At 45.5% G+C, this 14605-nt stretch overlaps 1 protein-coding gene across 1 annotated transcript in view; it reads left to right on the top strand.

Annotated features, from left to right (window-relative positions):
* The first annotated feature begins 3004 nt into the window (after positions 1–3004).
* Fas2 (neural cell adhesion molecule fasciclin 2) overlaps positions 3005–14605 on the top strand; it is a 136916-nt gene continuing 125315 nt past the window's right edge. The window contains exon 1 of the mRNA XM_076425294.1: positions 3005–3368. Coding sequence (XP_076281409.1) covers positions 3305–3368 — 64 coding nt within the window. The 5' untranslated portion in view covers positions 3005–3304. The remainder of the gene's footprint in view (positions 3369–14605) is intronic.

Below are 14605 nucleotides of genomic sequence, written 5' to 3'. Positions count from 1 at the left end.
CTAACAAATGACGTCACTTGAGTGCAACACACCTCTCCTAATGATGCATAGGGTGAAACGTAGCTGTAGGGGTTGAAAACCTGTTTTCCTTTACATCCTGTAAACTGAACATTTTCTTTGTAATTTACTTATTAGCACATTATCTGTCGGTATAATCGTTTTCCAATTGTGGAAAATCTATAATTTGTAGATGTAAAATGTAGAATTTGTGACAACAGCTATTTCAATCGCTCACCAAACTACCCTATAATCTAATAATTTCATCGGAGATTTTTAAGCCACCTCCGTATATAACGCAATTATTCAATAATCTCTGTAACACAATTATTGAGAATCTCATTATCAGACTTCCGGTGTTTGCTCCAAATGCCTGTACACAGAGCGACCTAGAATAGCGAACATGTCCGCGGCAACGGTACACACAGCGCCGCTATCAATCGATCACGGGACGTCGGCCATGATAATAAAAAAGTCGGTTTGGTTAAACGAACAATGAACGTTGACGCCGTGAGAGGCTCGCGCGACTGTGTCAACACCTCTTTTTCAGACAATGTCTTCGCGTGTGACGGGACCGTTGAGAACAACGGCCTGTTAGCACTCGCCGGGAGCGTGTTAACGTTTAATCAAATTCGTGTCGCTTATTATCAGGCAAACATAACACCGTGGAGATAAGGGAATTCACAATGCCAGGAAAATCGTGTGCGGAAGCTGAGGACAAGGGGAGAAGGGAGTGGGAGGCTGGAAGAAGGGCGTAAGGTAACTTCCGCCGCTCCCTTCGATGGCAATTAACGTTCTTATCGCGTCGTAACCGGGAATTAGTAATTTTAAACGATCCGACGGGTTTTCAGCACTTTATCACGTGCGAACCTGTGGGCCACGGGTCTACTGCGCCCTTTTAAGGGCCCCGGGACCGCGTTTTATGGCACTCGACATCGGGGCGGTTCGCGCTTTCAAAAGGGGACCACGACCATCCTCGAGGACGCCGAGATTAATGGGGCAGGTGCACGCTCGCAAGACGAATATCCCTGTCGCGATAGCTACGGACGTAATGAAACGCGTGATAATGCCGTGTGTACAGAACTATTCGCATGACGGTGCAGCAATCGCGACGAGATGCAAGCTGCAACCTCGAAATCGCGCGGTCGGAGTCCAAGCGACGAGATTTCACGCCGATTTTCTGCCAGTCTCGCGGAAAACTGGATTCACGTCCTCGAGGATTAGTTTTTGCTTAAACCCCTTTCATCCGAACAAAACAGTCATACAAAGTATACGATACTTAGCAGTTTGGTATTTAACCCAGTCAGACCTGGGACTAATTCAGTCCGGATTTAATAACATATTTCTTCGACCATGTTCAATATCTTCTTTGCATTTGTTAGAGCTAGGGCGTTGCAGCCCAATAAACATAATTAAGGACGCTGGGAAAGAATAATTTGTGTAAGGGTTGTGCCGGAACCAGCCGTTTCATATACATATGCTAAAGTAGGCTCATCCATATTCAAAAGTTAAAGTGGGGTTTATGTTTTTATTTCGTAAATTGTGCCGTATGCGGTAGGGCGGGTCGAAACGAGTTAAAACGTTGGTACGTAATTCAGTTCTCCGGAAAAAAATATTTTAAATATTTTAAAAATCTCAGTCTGTTGTACTCCTCAGACATAGTTAAATATGTAAAAGATCCTGGGATAGTACTTCACCCCGTTTCTGTTTTACATTTTAGATCAACAAGTTACGTTTCATTTATAATTTGCGGAAACGCATCTCACAACGCCAATATAAAGAAACTGAACACTTTATTGTATCTGAAAGATTTATAGGTTTCATTTATGGGAAAATAAGAATAATGAAAATTACTAGTAAGCTGAAGATGTTTTCTTACGTTCTGTAGTTGAGCACAAAGATTGTTAAATGAGCCAAGCGGCGACAGATTGCCTATTAGAAGGCGCCCGAACACCTATTTCAATATGTATGTATTGCGAGGCGCGCGATTTTATTGTATGGTACTGGCTCGTGAAGACGTTATCATGTTTTATGGCGTCTTAAATGTATGTCAGTGTGGTTTGAATCACCCTGTATTGTGGGTACATTACATAAGGTGCAACTGTATGCTCGATAAAGGCACAATAAAGGTGACACAGATTTTTATTTCTTCTGTTTAACGAGTACTCTGTGCGAGAATCGTGTAGAGTGTAGATAATACATTCCATTCAGGTGCTATTTTAATTGTTAGCACTTGGGGGACTCTAACGAAGTGCCATTAAACGTGGCTAAATCGGCACGACATTTTAAAGTAACGCTGTGGACAAAAATTTATCGTCGTCATGAAATTCCAGTTTCGCATAACGGAAGTACATACATACGTCGAAAAACCCCATTATTCAAATTCGATATTCCAAAACCCCGTTGCTCTTGCGCAAAGCAGAAAAGAAAATTGAATAAACATCAACGCTACAAAGTTTGAATCCATCATCGCTTCTGTTCCTCTCGAGAACCTTAGCCTCATCATAAAATCATACTTCAGTACACCGGAAGTGTCTAACGTCCGGGAAGGACCCAACAAACTTTTGCCGAAATACATCCGAGAAGAAAATTGGTAAGATGTTATCGCGGAAAGTTTCAGCTAACGCGACGCAAAGTGCTGCATCTTTATAGGCCAGGCCATCATCGAATCACGTTCTGTAAGAAACAGCGAAAGTATTCAGTGTCGCGGAAAGAGCGCGTAGTATGTAGCAAAGTAGCATGCAGCAGTAATAAACGGAGAGATGCTCGTCGTATTCCGGTGGCGGCGCACAAAAATGCTCGGATACGCTTTTAAAACACGGTTGAAAAAAAAGAAGAATGGAAAAAGGAAGAGGAACCGGCAGTAAGAATCGGTTGATCTCGCGGGGAACCGCGAGATCGTGTCTTTCCCACTCGGTACCTCGGTCGTACCTGCGTGCCGAATGGTTCACCGGTGTCGGCCGAGTGGCGCCGAGCGCGGCCGAAGGCCGAGCCGAGCTCGTACGAGCTGCTCCCCGCCACAGTCTGAAATCGGCTAGCGTGACGTTACGACGTGCGGCGAGAGTCATTTAATGGTAACGGAACCGATGCCTTGTAACATTTAATTCCACTGTTTGCGTCGATTACGAGAGCAAGTAAACGCCGAGTGTAGTGTGCCAGTGACTACATTAAAAGATACACACCTGTGAAAAGTAATCGAGAACAAAGGCGAGACCGTTTTGATCGCAAGAACCGTTCGCGACCAGTGCAAAGAAGAGGCAGAAGAGGAAGAAGAAGGAAGACGAAGAAGAAGAGGATCACTGTCACGATGGCAGCCCACGGGCACCCGGCTGCTGCGACGATTGCTCTCCTCCTATTGTTCCCGCTGATCGGTGAGCGACGTATTTTCGAATATATTCGAATACCGTGGGGGGACGACGGTAACGGCGGGTCACGTGCACGTTCCCACGAACGTTCTTGCGCTTTCCCCGGGAACAGGGACGGCCGGTATTCGCGTTGGCACGCGATCGCTCAGCAGGTGGTTAACCGGCGCGCACTGCCGTGGAATTCCACCGAAATGTCTGCCCCGGTGCGCTCTGAGGCTGGAATTCCACGCGGACACGGTGCAATCGAACTTCGCTCTTCTCCTCTCTCCTCTTCTCTTTCTCTTCTCTGTTCGCTCGCCGCTTTTTCCTCCATCGCGTTAACCGTCGGCAGGCGGGACTGCAACGGAAATTCAAACGGCCCGCTCGCGAGCACCGGGGACGCGGTGCCATTTTCGTTGCCGTGACGCACACTGGGACGAGCAAGAAAAATAACCGGGGACTCTACCCATCTGTATCTTCAATTGCATAGGAAAATTACCTCGCGAACAAGTTTTCTCAACACGTATTTCAAAGGAATTTTCCTGTATCGGTATTTCGCATGAGATTTCAAGATTATCGGCGTTATTTTTCGAACAAATTATGTTCGCGACGGTGCAACCGTCGTCCTTCCGATCGCGTGACTTCTGTCCAGTTCTGTACACTTTTGTTCACACACCTGCATCGGTTTTCGGTGCACCTGCAGTGTCCACCGGTGACGCGAAGCAACGGACCAGAGGGAGTTCATCATCCTCCGCGTCAGACGCGATGTCAAAACGCGAAACGCGATAACGTAAATGAAAGAGATCGTATCGCATGTGCGTAATCTATCAATGAGTCACTTGCTGCTAGCCAGGCGCAGGTATGCGCCATCGAACCAAGGAAATCTGATTGTAATTGATTGCTGGGACACACCAGATATTCGAACTGGCGTCCCGGATCCGATGCGTCCACCGTATTCCGTGTACGCGGATGTCCGTGTAATTTCCGGTTTTTTTTACGACGCTGGGATTGGAAATTCTTTTTTGCGAAGAATTTTTATGGGGGCCTGCGATGGGATGGAAGTTTTACAAAATATTGTGTCGAGTCGGGTACGAGAACTTCCGCCGTATGCTTACTAGAGCAGAATGGGGGAGAATTGTTTCTTGGTGGACAGAGATGGGTGGGAACACTTGGAAATTCTTTTGTATCGTTCAATCTTGTGGATGGGAGTGGCTTTCTAAAATTGTGGTAAAGTATTCCAGGAAATAATAATTTTTTTTCTTGTGGAAAACTGAAGATATTTAGGCACTATTTTCTTTGTCTTTTACTGTTCACAAAATCACACGTCTGCTTCTAGCAATTTTTCGTTGCTCAGCTTCGTTGTTAGAATATTTGAATAAATGTAATGTTCCCCCTTCATAATATAATATTGAAACAGTTCAGCAGCTCAAACAATTTACACTGTATGTACTATGCTTCTTACTCGAAGCAGTCTGATTCTTCTACCAAATAAAAGCTTAAATTTTCGAAATGAAATAAGACTGCAAGCCTTGCAATGCTTGTCATTCTAATCATTCCCATCCCCTAAATGTACGCGACCTCCAGCTACGTCTTTAGTAAAAATTCTCTTATCCCTTCATCTCCCTCGCAGTATATGTATATTCCTCTAGTACTGCTTGGCTGACACGTTTGCACAGCGTTCCAAAATCGGCGCAAATACCAATTAGCTAGTCTGTGGGAGTCGGAGCGTGATATTCCTCGTAATCTCTCTTGGTCTAGGCCGATACGATGTGTGCCCGGGTAGGACGGCCGAAAAACGAAAGGCTTCGGGGACGGTGGTGCCTAAGCAAAGTCCCGGGACACCTGAGCAAACGATAGTCTTGCACCTGTTCGGAAAGGCGCCTAGGTGCACCTTACGCCGGAGAGTCGGCTTTCGAGCGGCTAACAATAACCTGGCCTCCAGGGGAGCTTGTCGACAGTCCTCAGGGGGGAGGGAAAAGAAGGGGGCCCAGGGAAACGTTACCTGAAAAAGTCAGGCTCCGTTGCGCCGGCTTTGTATTCCCGGTGCGCTTTCCGTGAAATTGCACCGACCTCGTTCGGATACTTGTTCAAACGCCTCGTGCAAATTGCCGTCGGAAGGAAGGAAGAGACGTCTTCTCCCATTCCGATCGCTCATTTATGATCCGGCCTCCGGGAGTCCTCGAAGACGGTCCTCGTCTCTTCGGGATCGTCTCTTTTCCCTCCGACTCTCCTCGTCCCAGGTCCCCTTTCGCTCAGTCCGGTTCTGTCGAGACTCGATGTTCTCGTCTTTTTGTTGTCCCCTCGCTACAAGCGTGCCTCTGCTCGCTCACCGGTTGTAATTTATAAATGGCCGCGGATCGAGAGACAGAGAGAGAGGGAGAGAGAGAGAGAAGGCGGGAAGGGAACACAGGGTACCGTTTCGCTGGACCGTTTCACTTTCGCAGCGCGGTTAGTACCTACTGCGAAAGCCGAGCTCTCGGACGCTCGCGCTAGTCGTAACTTCCTTCGGAAATTTATTTGTCATTGTTCGGGGCCGACTATGACTTACAAGGACCCCGAGGTACGCGCCCGGAGAACTTGGACCGCAAAAGGGCACAAAGGCGAATCGCGGAGAAAGTGTCGCCGGCGACAATGCACTCCCTTCCCGACCGCCGATCTTTAGAGTGCACCGTGTAAATCTTTCCCAGATTGTAGAGCACGAAAAATTACAATGGATCGGACAAAATGGTACGACCAGCCTTTCATGAACCCCAGAATCGCGTGTCCTCGCGGTCAATGGACCCGTCGAGTCCTTGCAGCTTTAACTGACTTTGGCAAATAAATTTTTATCTTCAATTCTATTCTCAAGCTCTTACTAAACGTACCTCTTTGTGCCATTGTAGCTAGAACATTTGTTGACGATGAATTTTCCTAGTTATCAAGTGGAACAGAAAATATAAATTAGGGGCTCTGACCATTTAGTTTCCTAAGGGTCAATAAGAATCATTTTCGGTCGTTAACCCCTTCAGTACCGAGAACCCGTATGGGTTTGAACAAAAGTGCAACGTGACCACGCTCCATACATCATTCTACAACTGCCTGGAATGCATTAGTTATTTTTCATATGGCATTGAAATATTTAAAAGATTGTAATGGGAGGTTTAACATTTTTTAGTTACTTAATATCGCAGAGTTTAAGGTTACTTCATTCTTTCCAAATGTCGTAATCGAGTGGTTTTCGCGATTGCCAGGCGAGCATTCTCGAGGAAAATATACGACGAGCCGTCGGGTGGCGGGAACAACGTATAGACGCGTCGAAGATAAATATCAAGTGGCTGACCTTTTCTCGTTTCTCTTGTAAATCGTCGGGCTGTGGTGGATTCGTCTTTTTTCCTCCGGATGGTTCGTCACACGGCGCACGAATGAACGCCGGCGAGGGTCATCGAGCCCCTTTTTCTTTCTGTTGCATTGTTGCGTGGTGACCCATCCCCGTGGACCGTACATTCTCCGTCCATTAAAGTTCCTTTCCCGTGCTTTACCATTATCGTCGCGCATAAATATAACGAAACACTCGTTCAACCTTTCAGACTTTCTCTAACTCGCTACTGCCTGCGTCTAATCGGGTTGGTCCGATACGAAGCATTTTAAGAGAGCAAATGGTCCATGTAGACCCTACTGCTTGATCTATTTCTTACCTAGCAGCTTCACTTTTGGACACTTATCCGCTCACACCTAAGGAGCGACCTATCCGGTATTTTAGTTCTTCTGGAACGTAGCTACAAATTCTTAACGATTGTTTATCGCTTCGTTTATTTTCAAATAATAATTAAGCGTCAGCTCGAATACGAGACGAAGAGAAATTTACTGACGGAAAGACGGGGAGAATATTCTTGAGCCGCTTCCTCAAAAAATTAATTAATCAGCGAGCGGTCCACGGTCGGACTGTTAATGTTAATTCAGCTGCGGGAGGGTAAACGAACGAGCACAAATAAACCGGTGAATTTTTCAAGTTTGTATCCACAGTACGGAAGAAAAGCAAAGAAGGAAACGGTTCGAGATAGAGAGTCGGCCAGACAAAGAAGTATGGCTGCCGCGTCTATGATGTAGGATCAGTGTTTCATCCGCGAGAAACCCTTGATTATGGTTACATCTCGGTCGAAAAAATGCTACGAGGAAACCGATGTTCCGGCGCCGTTTAACGAGTCATGTCGGTTCTCTTCTGTTCCCCGGGTTTCGTTTTCTTATTTTCAACTAATAACGTTCCGCGCGCGAGCGCTCGTGAAAAAGCCCTTACGGTGAAAAGAGCGAGGGAAATAAATGTGTGGAAAAAAGTCAAACTGCACCGATGTGCAGCCGCTTTGCATATCCGCGTCCGATAATTAGCGACTTTTCAGTAGGAAATGAAAAACAAACACAGAAGAGCAACCGGGCCGGGCTCGATCCAACGCCGCCGTCTGATAAAATAGCCGGGAAATTGTGCGAGAAATTATGCTCGCGGAATAAAACGGAAACGTTCCGCATACGTGTGTGTCTACGTACGTGTCAGCGCCGGGACGAAATTTACCGTGGGTTCGTCGTGAATTCTGACGGAATTCCCGGTTTCCGTCCGAGCGAATTTTCGGCGTCCCGTTTTCACGCTCGCCGATGCCATCGGTCGTCTTGCAGGTGCATACAGACGAGATATACAGCCTGTTTCAGGTATTGGGAAGTTGCGGGGCCATTATCGTGCAGCTTGTTCGACTAACAATGCCCGAGGGCACTCTCGTCGCGCTGTTTTCGTTCGCCGGCCTCGATAATACGAGCCATTGTGGATCCCGTAGATGGCGAGCCCTGCGAGTTTGTATTTCTCGCGTTTCCCAGCTCCGCGAGATAGCGTTGTTTGCCCCCGCGCCGCCATGTCTCTTTCGCGTCGGAACGATCGCAAAAAAATTTCGACCAACCTGTTCGACTTGTTCTTCCCTTTAATTGTTGTAATTCGCCCGGTGAACCTCGTTCCGTTCGCGACGATATCGTTAACCGCGATTCCCACTCGATCATGCCACGCTCTCGACGAGATTGCAACGATCGTTGCTGTTTTTCGAGGCTGCGAGCAAGTACGTGGCTGAGAACTAGGACTAAAAAGTCATGTAATTAGGAAATTTCGTGTTGAGCAACGCGAATTATCGGCGGAACGTGTTTCGATAGTTTACTGCGGTTTCACGGTGCATTTTGAGGAGAAGTTAACTGGGTTGCGCAACACTTTAATTCACCGCTTTTGTTCCCTTTTCAACTTGTTCCTTAGGTATCGATCGTAGTCCGAGGCTGTTTTATTATTGTAATTATCCAATCTTTTGTGTGGTTTGCTCGGGATTTTGGAGATAAGCGGAACTTTGTTGGTACAACGCTAACTGGGTTACGCAAAGTTGGATGAGTCACTCAATTCTTTTCCTTTTTCTGATCATTGAGTAAACTGAGGAATAACGTTACTATTGTAATTATTTTTCGATTCTAGAAATCATTCTTATTGTTCTCTTTTGCTACAGCTTCCACCGTTTCATTCCCACTGCATACTATAATGAATACAGAGTTCAAGAATACATTTTCCCTGGCAATGAAACTCAGTATCGCAGGCACAATATATCCTTTTAATAGTGCCTTAATGTCGGCCGGCCTCTGCTCGATTAATTCTCCGGAATCGTTCGAGGACCGTCTCCGTTCTTTCATTCGGCGCCGGGAAACGGCCGGTAGTTTAATATCTGCCATGTTTCCAGAATCTGACTAATTGCCATGATTAATCCGGTTTAATAGCCGACAAGCTGTTTCGAATCTTTCGAAAACACCCGGGGAGCAGAACCGGGATGCATAAAGGACAGGAAGAAGACATGGTTCGGGAGGAGGCCAAGACAGGAACAAGCTTCCTTCCGAATTCCTCGAAGCTTTTAATAAAGACACCGGAGGATAATAACCGCCGTCGCTAAGCGTCGTCGAGGCCCCGACCGACTGACACCCGGAGACACGTTTTTAATTACGATCTCCGAGGATCCATAATCGATATTCCGCTGGCGGCGAAGGCGAGAGGCGGTCGCCCGCGAGGAATGTTTAATTCGCGGCGCCAGAGCATTAATCAACCGTGTCTGACATTGTCGGACGGGAAATTATTTTCACCTGTTGTTGTTCTATCTAGCTGCTGAATCGACCATTCAACGGAGTATACTCTGTTCGCGTAATCTTATCGAGACTGGCGCATCGCGGACGATAGCTCTGATAATTTTTAATCAACGATCGATACTACATAAGACCATCGAGTCGACTTATTCTTGTTTCAGTTGTTATTTTTGAACCGTGCGCGTGTCAATGGAATTCCAATATTTATAGTCACGTTCGATGCTTTCATGGAGTTTTTAATTGAATTTCAATCGTTTAGATATTTAACATGCATGCTAGATTTGATTCTTCGTCGTCGCTAAATGAATTTTAAATCGTATTGCATGGGACAAAATGTCGTGATCGTTTTTAATGTTAATTGTGTCTCGCTGGAGGATACTTCTGTTCGTCGATTAAACCAATATTTGGATTTAGTGTCTGATATCTGTGTCACCTGTGCACCGATAACGTCACACGTCAAATAACAAATATGTATTCGCTCTCCGAATTTTTATAAGTCGATCGTGGAAAGGAATTTTATTTTCTGTGCAAACAGTTCTGACAGGTTAAAAGAGAGAATATGTAATACTAACTAAGAATGATACGAATCGATCTAATCAGTCTCGTGTCCTATTCATTATCGGAAATTATTTACCAAGTTTAATAGACTTCTAACCAGTCTTGTGTTTAATGCAATCTCGAAAATCATTCCGCAAACTTAAAAGCTGAAGCAATCATGAACGGAAACACGCTCGACAGATACCAATTCAATAATAGTTCATTGACTATATTCAACGATGCAGCAATTCGCGGAGCCCGTTAAGAGAAAAGCAACGGAGCCAAGAGAAATATTGTCATTGTCAAGACACCGTTGAACTTCGCTAATCAAAACCCGAAGAAGCCGATTCGCCAAGTTAATGGATCCGGGTCGGATCGCGTTCTTCGTCGACGAATCGTGTTCTATTAGTCCCACGATCGTGGAAGTTTATCTCGCCACGCGAAACCGCGTCTTCCTCTTTCTCTCTCTTTGTGCGTCTAACGCTGAAGATTCTTGGATCACGTTCCTTCGTAATCTTCGTGCGCGCTGGGTCATGTAATTTTTGCTGCCAGCGAAAGCGCAAGGTCGATGCCACAACCGGTTGCCGGTGAAGATCGCGCGAGAATCGTTGACCTAGAGCGGGAACCACAAGCTGGGAAATTCATCTTCTGCCCTGATCTCCGTACAACCTCATTGTTCGATGCTGCGATAGTGCGACTTCAGAGACATATTAAAAAAAAAAATCTCTTCGCGACTTCTCTTCAGTTTCTTTTCAACTTTTTGCGCCCATAACACGGAAGAACGCCTTTTTTCATTTTTTGTAATCGTACGCTTGGGTGTTGTGCTCGAACCCGGAAGAGATAATAATTTTGATGGGCTGGGTCTACACAATGCAGTTCTTAAATTCTTTTAATTTATCTCCTGCTTTAAATTGCACCTCATCTCTCGAACGTCAAAATTATACGATTATATTTCCGCAAATGATCATAAAAGTGATACGCTTTTAAAAATTCTTCAAAATTCGTACAATTTTCCAATCGTCGTGTGAACGTGAAAATTATATGATCAGAGTTACACGACGTTAAAACGAATGAAATAAGAGTACCTCAATCATCCTCGAGCATAGAATCATGAAAGGAAGTGATACACTTTTAGAGAAACTCTTCAAAATTCGTACAATTTTCCAATCGACACGTCACAATTGTACAATTAGAGGAACGTGACGTTGAAATGAATGGAATAAGAGTACCTCGATCATCTTCCAGCAAAACATGGTAAAAAAGGATGTTGGCACATTTTTAAAAATTCGTACAATTCCTACAGATGAAACAATCAAGAGGAACACGACATTAACAAACGAAACGAGAGTATATCGATCGGAATACAAAACAGAGCACCATTCTCCGAGCGGCCGTAAAACAGAGTCGCGAGGGAATTACATCGTTAAAGTGATTTTTGAACCGTGTCCGTTTACGACTTCCACCGGAGCCGAAAGTCAAACAGAGCAAGACAAAGGCTTATTATCCGTTTTTGGTGTGGCGAGCATAATCCCCGATACTCCGTGCTCGCGTGATTAAATAACAGCGATCGTTATTTTAGTGAGTCTCTCTCTCTCTCTCTCTCTCTCCCTCTGTCTCTCGGCGAGGCAGTGGGTGGGCGTCGGCTTAATTCACGTGAAGTATTTAGCTAGTTAATCCCTACGAGCGTAGTCTAGTGACGTCATCGAATCCTCAGGTTCGTTAAGAAGTCTCCACGCGACGACGCGACGCAACGCGCGACGCGTCAGGATTATGTTCTGGAGGGGGGGAACGAATTCGCGAGAAGACGATTCTGTTCTTCTTGTAATACGGCCGTCATTCGACGGTGTTTCCATTCAGACGCCGGAAGTGACGGGAGGGGACGTTGTAACACGGGGAGCATCGCACTTTCTCGTTCGTTCGTGAATAAGCCCCTTAAACGGAGACGCATTCAACTTTCGTTTCGAAACTTAATAGTTCGAGACGCAAACGACTCAATGGGAACGCGCCAAGGATCCGTGTCGCGGATCGGAACAGTCGCCCGACAAATTGTTAGCCGTCCAAGAGTCTTCCAACGATGAAACTTTGGGAGCCAGGAAATTGTTGCTGCGTTTTCCTAACATTTCGCAATTTTCCCTCTCTAGATGCGAGAATCTCCGTTTAACTTCGGGAAACGGGATTATAGATCTTTTTATATCAGAATTCTCGAATTCATTTCATTTAGTGTTTAAGTATACCTAAGTTGAGTCTAGTATAATGAGTTCCAGTATAACTTAATTTTCCCAATTATTCAGCCCATGAGCCAATGTGCAATTACTGATAGCACAAGTAAAACCTGATTCCAGAAGTGTCCATAAAATCCTGACGAGTCAATTTTTATCATTGAACGGTCTTGACATTGTTTTAAGGATAGCGGAGGGCCGTGTGTAGTTACAATTTGTTACTATCGATGTTTTATTGCCGGTATCGCGAGTTTTACGATCGACAGGCGTGATTAGGGTATGAACGAGCCTCGGTCGCATTTTACATTGTCATAAAGCACAGGGACGTATCGCGTAAACGTCGTTCCAGCAGGAATATTTCTGGCTATGGCCCGCGGGATGCTTTACGATCGTGCGCTCTCGCGAACCAGACAAATTACGGTTCTTAAAACCCTCCGAGGCGTTCTGCGATTCCACTCTTTTTCCAGAGCGTTTCGAGTCGTCTGCCCACCGGCGAGAGAAAGTAAACCACCCCTTCGTTCCGACGGAAAAATCGTTATCGTAGAAATTGGCTTTAATTAAAATATTCCCGGCAGGTGACGTCTTCCGGCGTTCTCCTCCAATGTTCTTCGCCGAAAAGGGATGCTCGGCCTATTGTTCCGGGGATTGAAGACAATGTCCTGGGACCTCACTGTTAATCTCGTCCGATTGGAGCGAAAATGAATTTTTTCTTCCATCCATTATCATTATAATGACCAGACGGCGGATCTTTAAGTATCAGAAAAAAGAAAAAGAAATTCAATAACGTTAAATACAGTTTCCCCATTTGATTGACTAACTTTAGCTATGAATAAAAAAAATTCGCAGTCGAGCAACCGAACTCTAGAAAATTCAGTCTCCACCCATTCGTTTCCTTAATGAAGAACTTTTAAGTGGATTACTTTAGCCATTTATTTATGGTTTTGATTGCTCGCGGTAACTCGAATGCAAGTACATATTTAGACAACGAAGTAGGATTTAATTAAATTTGTTTGCCCGCCTTAAAGCCGCGCGGCTAGTTGAAATATAATCAGGATAAAATTGTTAGACCGGGCACACATCTCGCAGTTGAAGTATAATTCGACGGTCACGGGATCCTGAGAACGCATGCAGGGAATTGTAATGAATTATTCTCTTAAGACATTCAGGTTTCGCGAACACGAGAAATTTAATTAAACCGAATTCACTCGAGTGTTTCGCTTTCAGAGTACCTCTGAAAGCTAAACGTTCATTATTGCGCCTAAATAAGGTTTCGTTGGTCGGTTCGAGTTCTACCTACTCTTTCATTTCTTTTTTCCTCCTTCGGGGCAGCGTAAAAAGTTGGAAGTTCTTGCGCCAATGAATTACTATTAAGCGAGCGGACAATGAAGTGTAACTATTACTCTTTTCGTCCGTTACTCGTGCGCTTTACTTGAATTTTAAGGTCCATTGAGTTTGCACCGAGCCGAAGTAACCATTGAGGAGTCTTACTTTTCAAAGTGGTTTTTAATGTTCGCCAAGTAAAAACCGCGGTATCGTTGTTTTACATCAAAGAAAATTGAGTCGAGTTCTTGGGTGTTCACACTAGAGTTTCGAGAAGTGCTTCTGTAAAAAACACACTTTGTCGAAGTGCACGAAAAACCAGTGAAATTGAAAATATTCTACTGATTTCTTCGGATCCTAAATTCCTCAGGTTAATTTTCCCGGTGCAGTAGATCGAAATAACTACTGTCAGAGTGATTGCCAATGATAACGGCCAAACACGGCAAACAGTCCGTCACGTTATTTCCCGCGACTCTTTGTGCGATTCGAATTGACCAATTACGATGGGACCGCAGACCGGGCCACGTGACCGTCAACATTCGCGGTCTCTGTCACAGAATGTAAAATTAATTATCCCCTTAATTGCGCGGGAGACCACGTGTGTGATTCTCGGGGTCGCTTCATTTGAATACTCGTCAAAGTGACGAGAGACGCGGCGGCGGCTGTGGGACGGATGACGGACGTATTTGGCCGGTTAACGAAAAAAGCGCAAACCGCAGGAAGAGAGACGAAGCGAGGGGGAGAAAAAGAAAGGGCGAAACTGGAGAAAGAGGGAAGAATCGAGTGGGCAAAGGGAGAGAACGAAGGAGGGACAGATAGGGGATAGATAGAAAGGAAAAAGGAGGTCTCCGGCCGTGGGTTTTGTGAAAACCTGTTTTGGGTTTCTGCCAGCAACCTGCCGCGTGCACCTGTACGGACAAAGGGATTTTTTCAGGGACCCTTGTTCGGCTTTTCAACGACCACCTCGGGCCTTTTCCTTCGGATAGGCCGGGGTCTACCGTTATATACCGGGTGACCTGCGAATCAATATCAAAAACGATCTTCTGGGACCAATATTGGGCTCTG

This window comes from Lasioglossum baleicum, chromosome 6 (assembly GCF_051020765.1).
Source record: "Lasioglossum baleicum chromosome 6, iyLasBale1, whole genome shotgun sequence".
NCBI lineage: Eukaryota > Metazoa > Arthropoda > Insecta > Hymenoptera > Halictidae > Lasioglossum > Lasioglossum baleicum.
The sequence above is the reverse complement of the archived record's forward strand: the minus strand, read 5'-3'. Positions and strand labels throughout refer to the sequence as shown.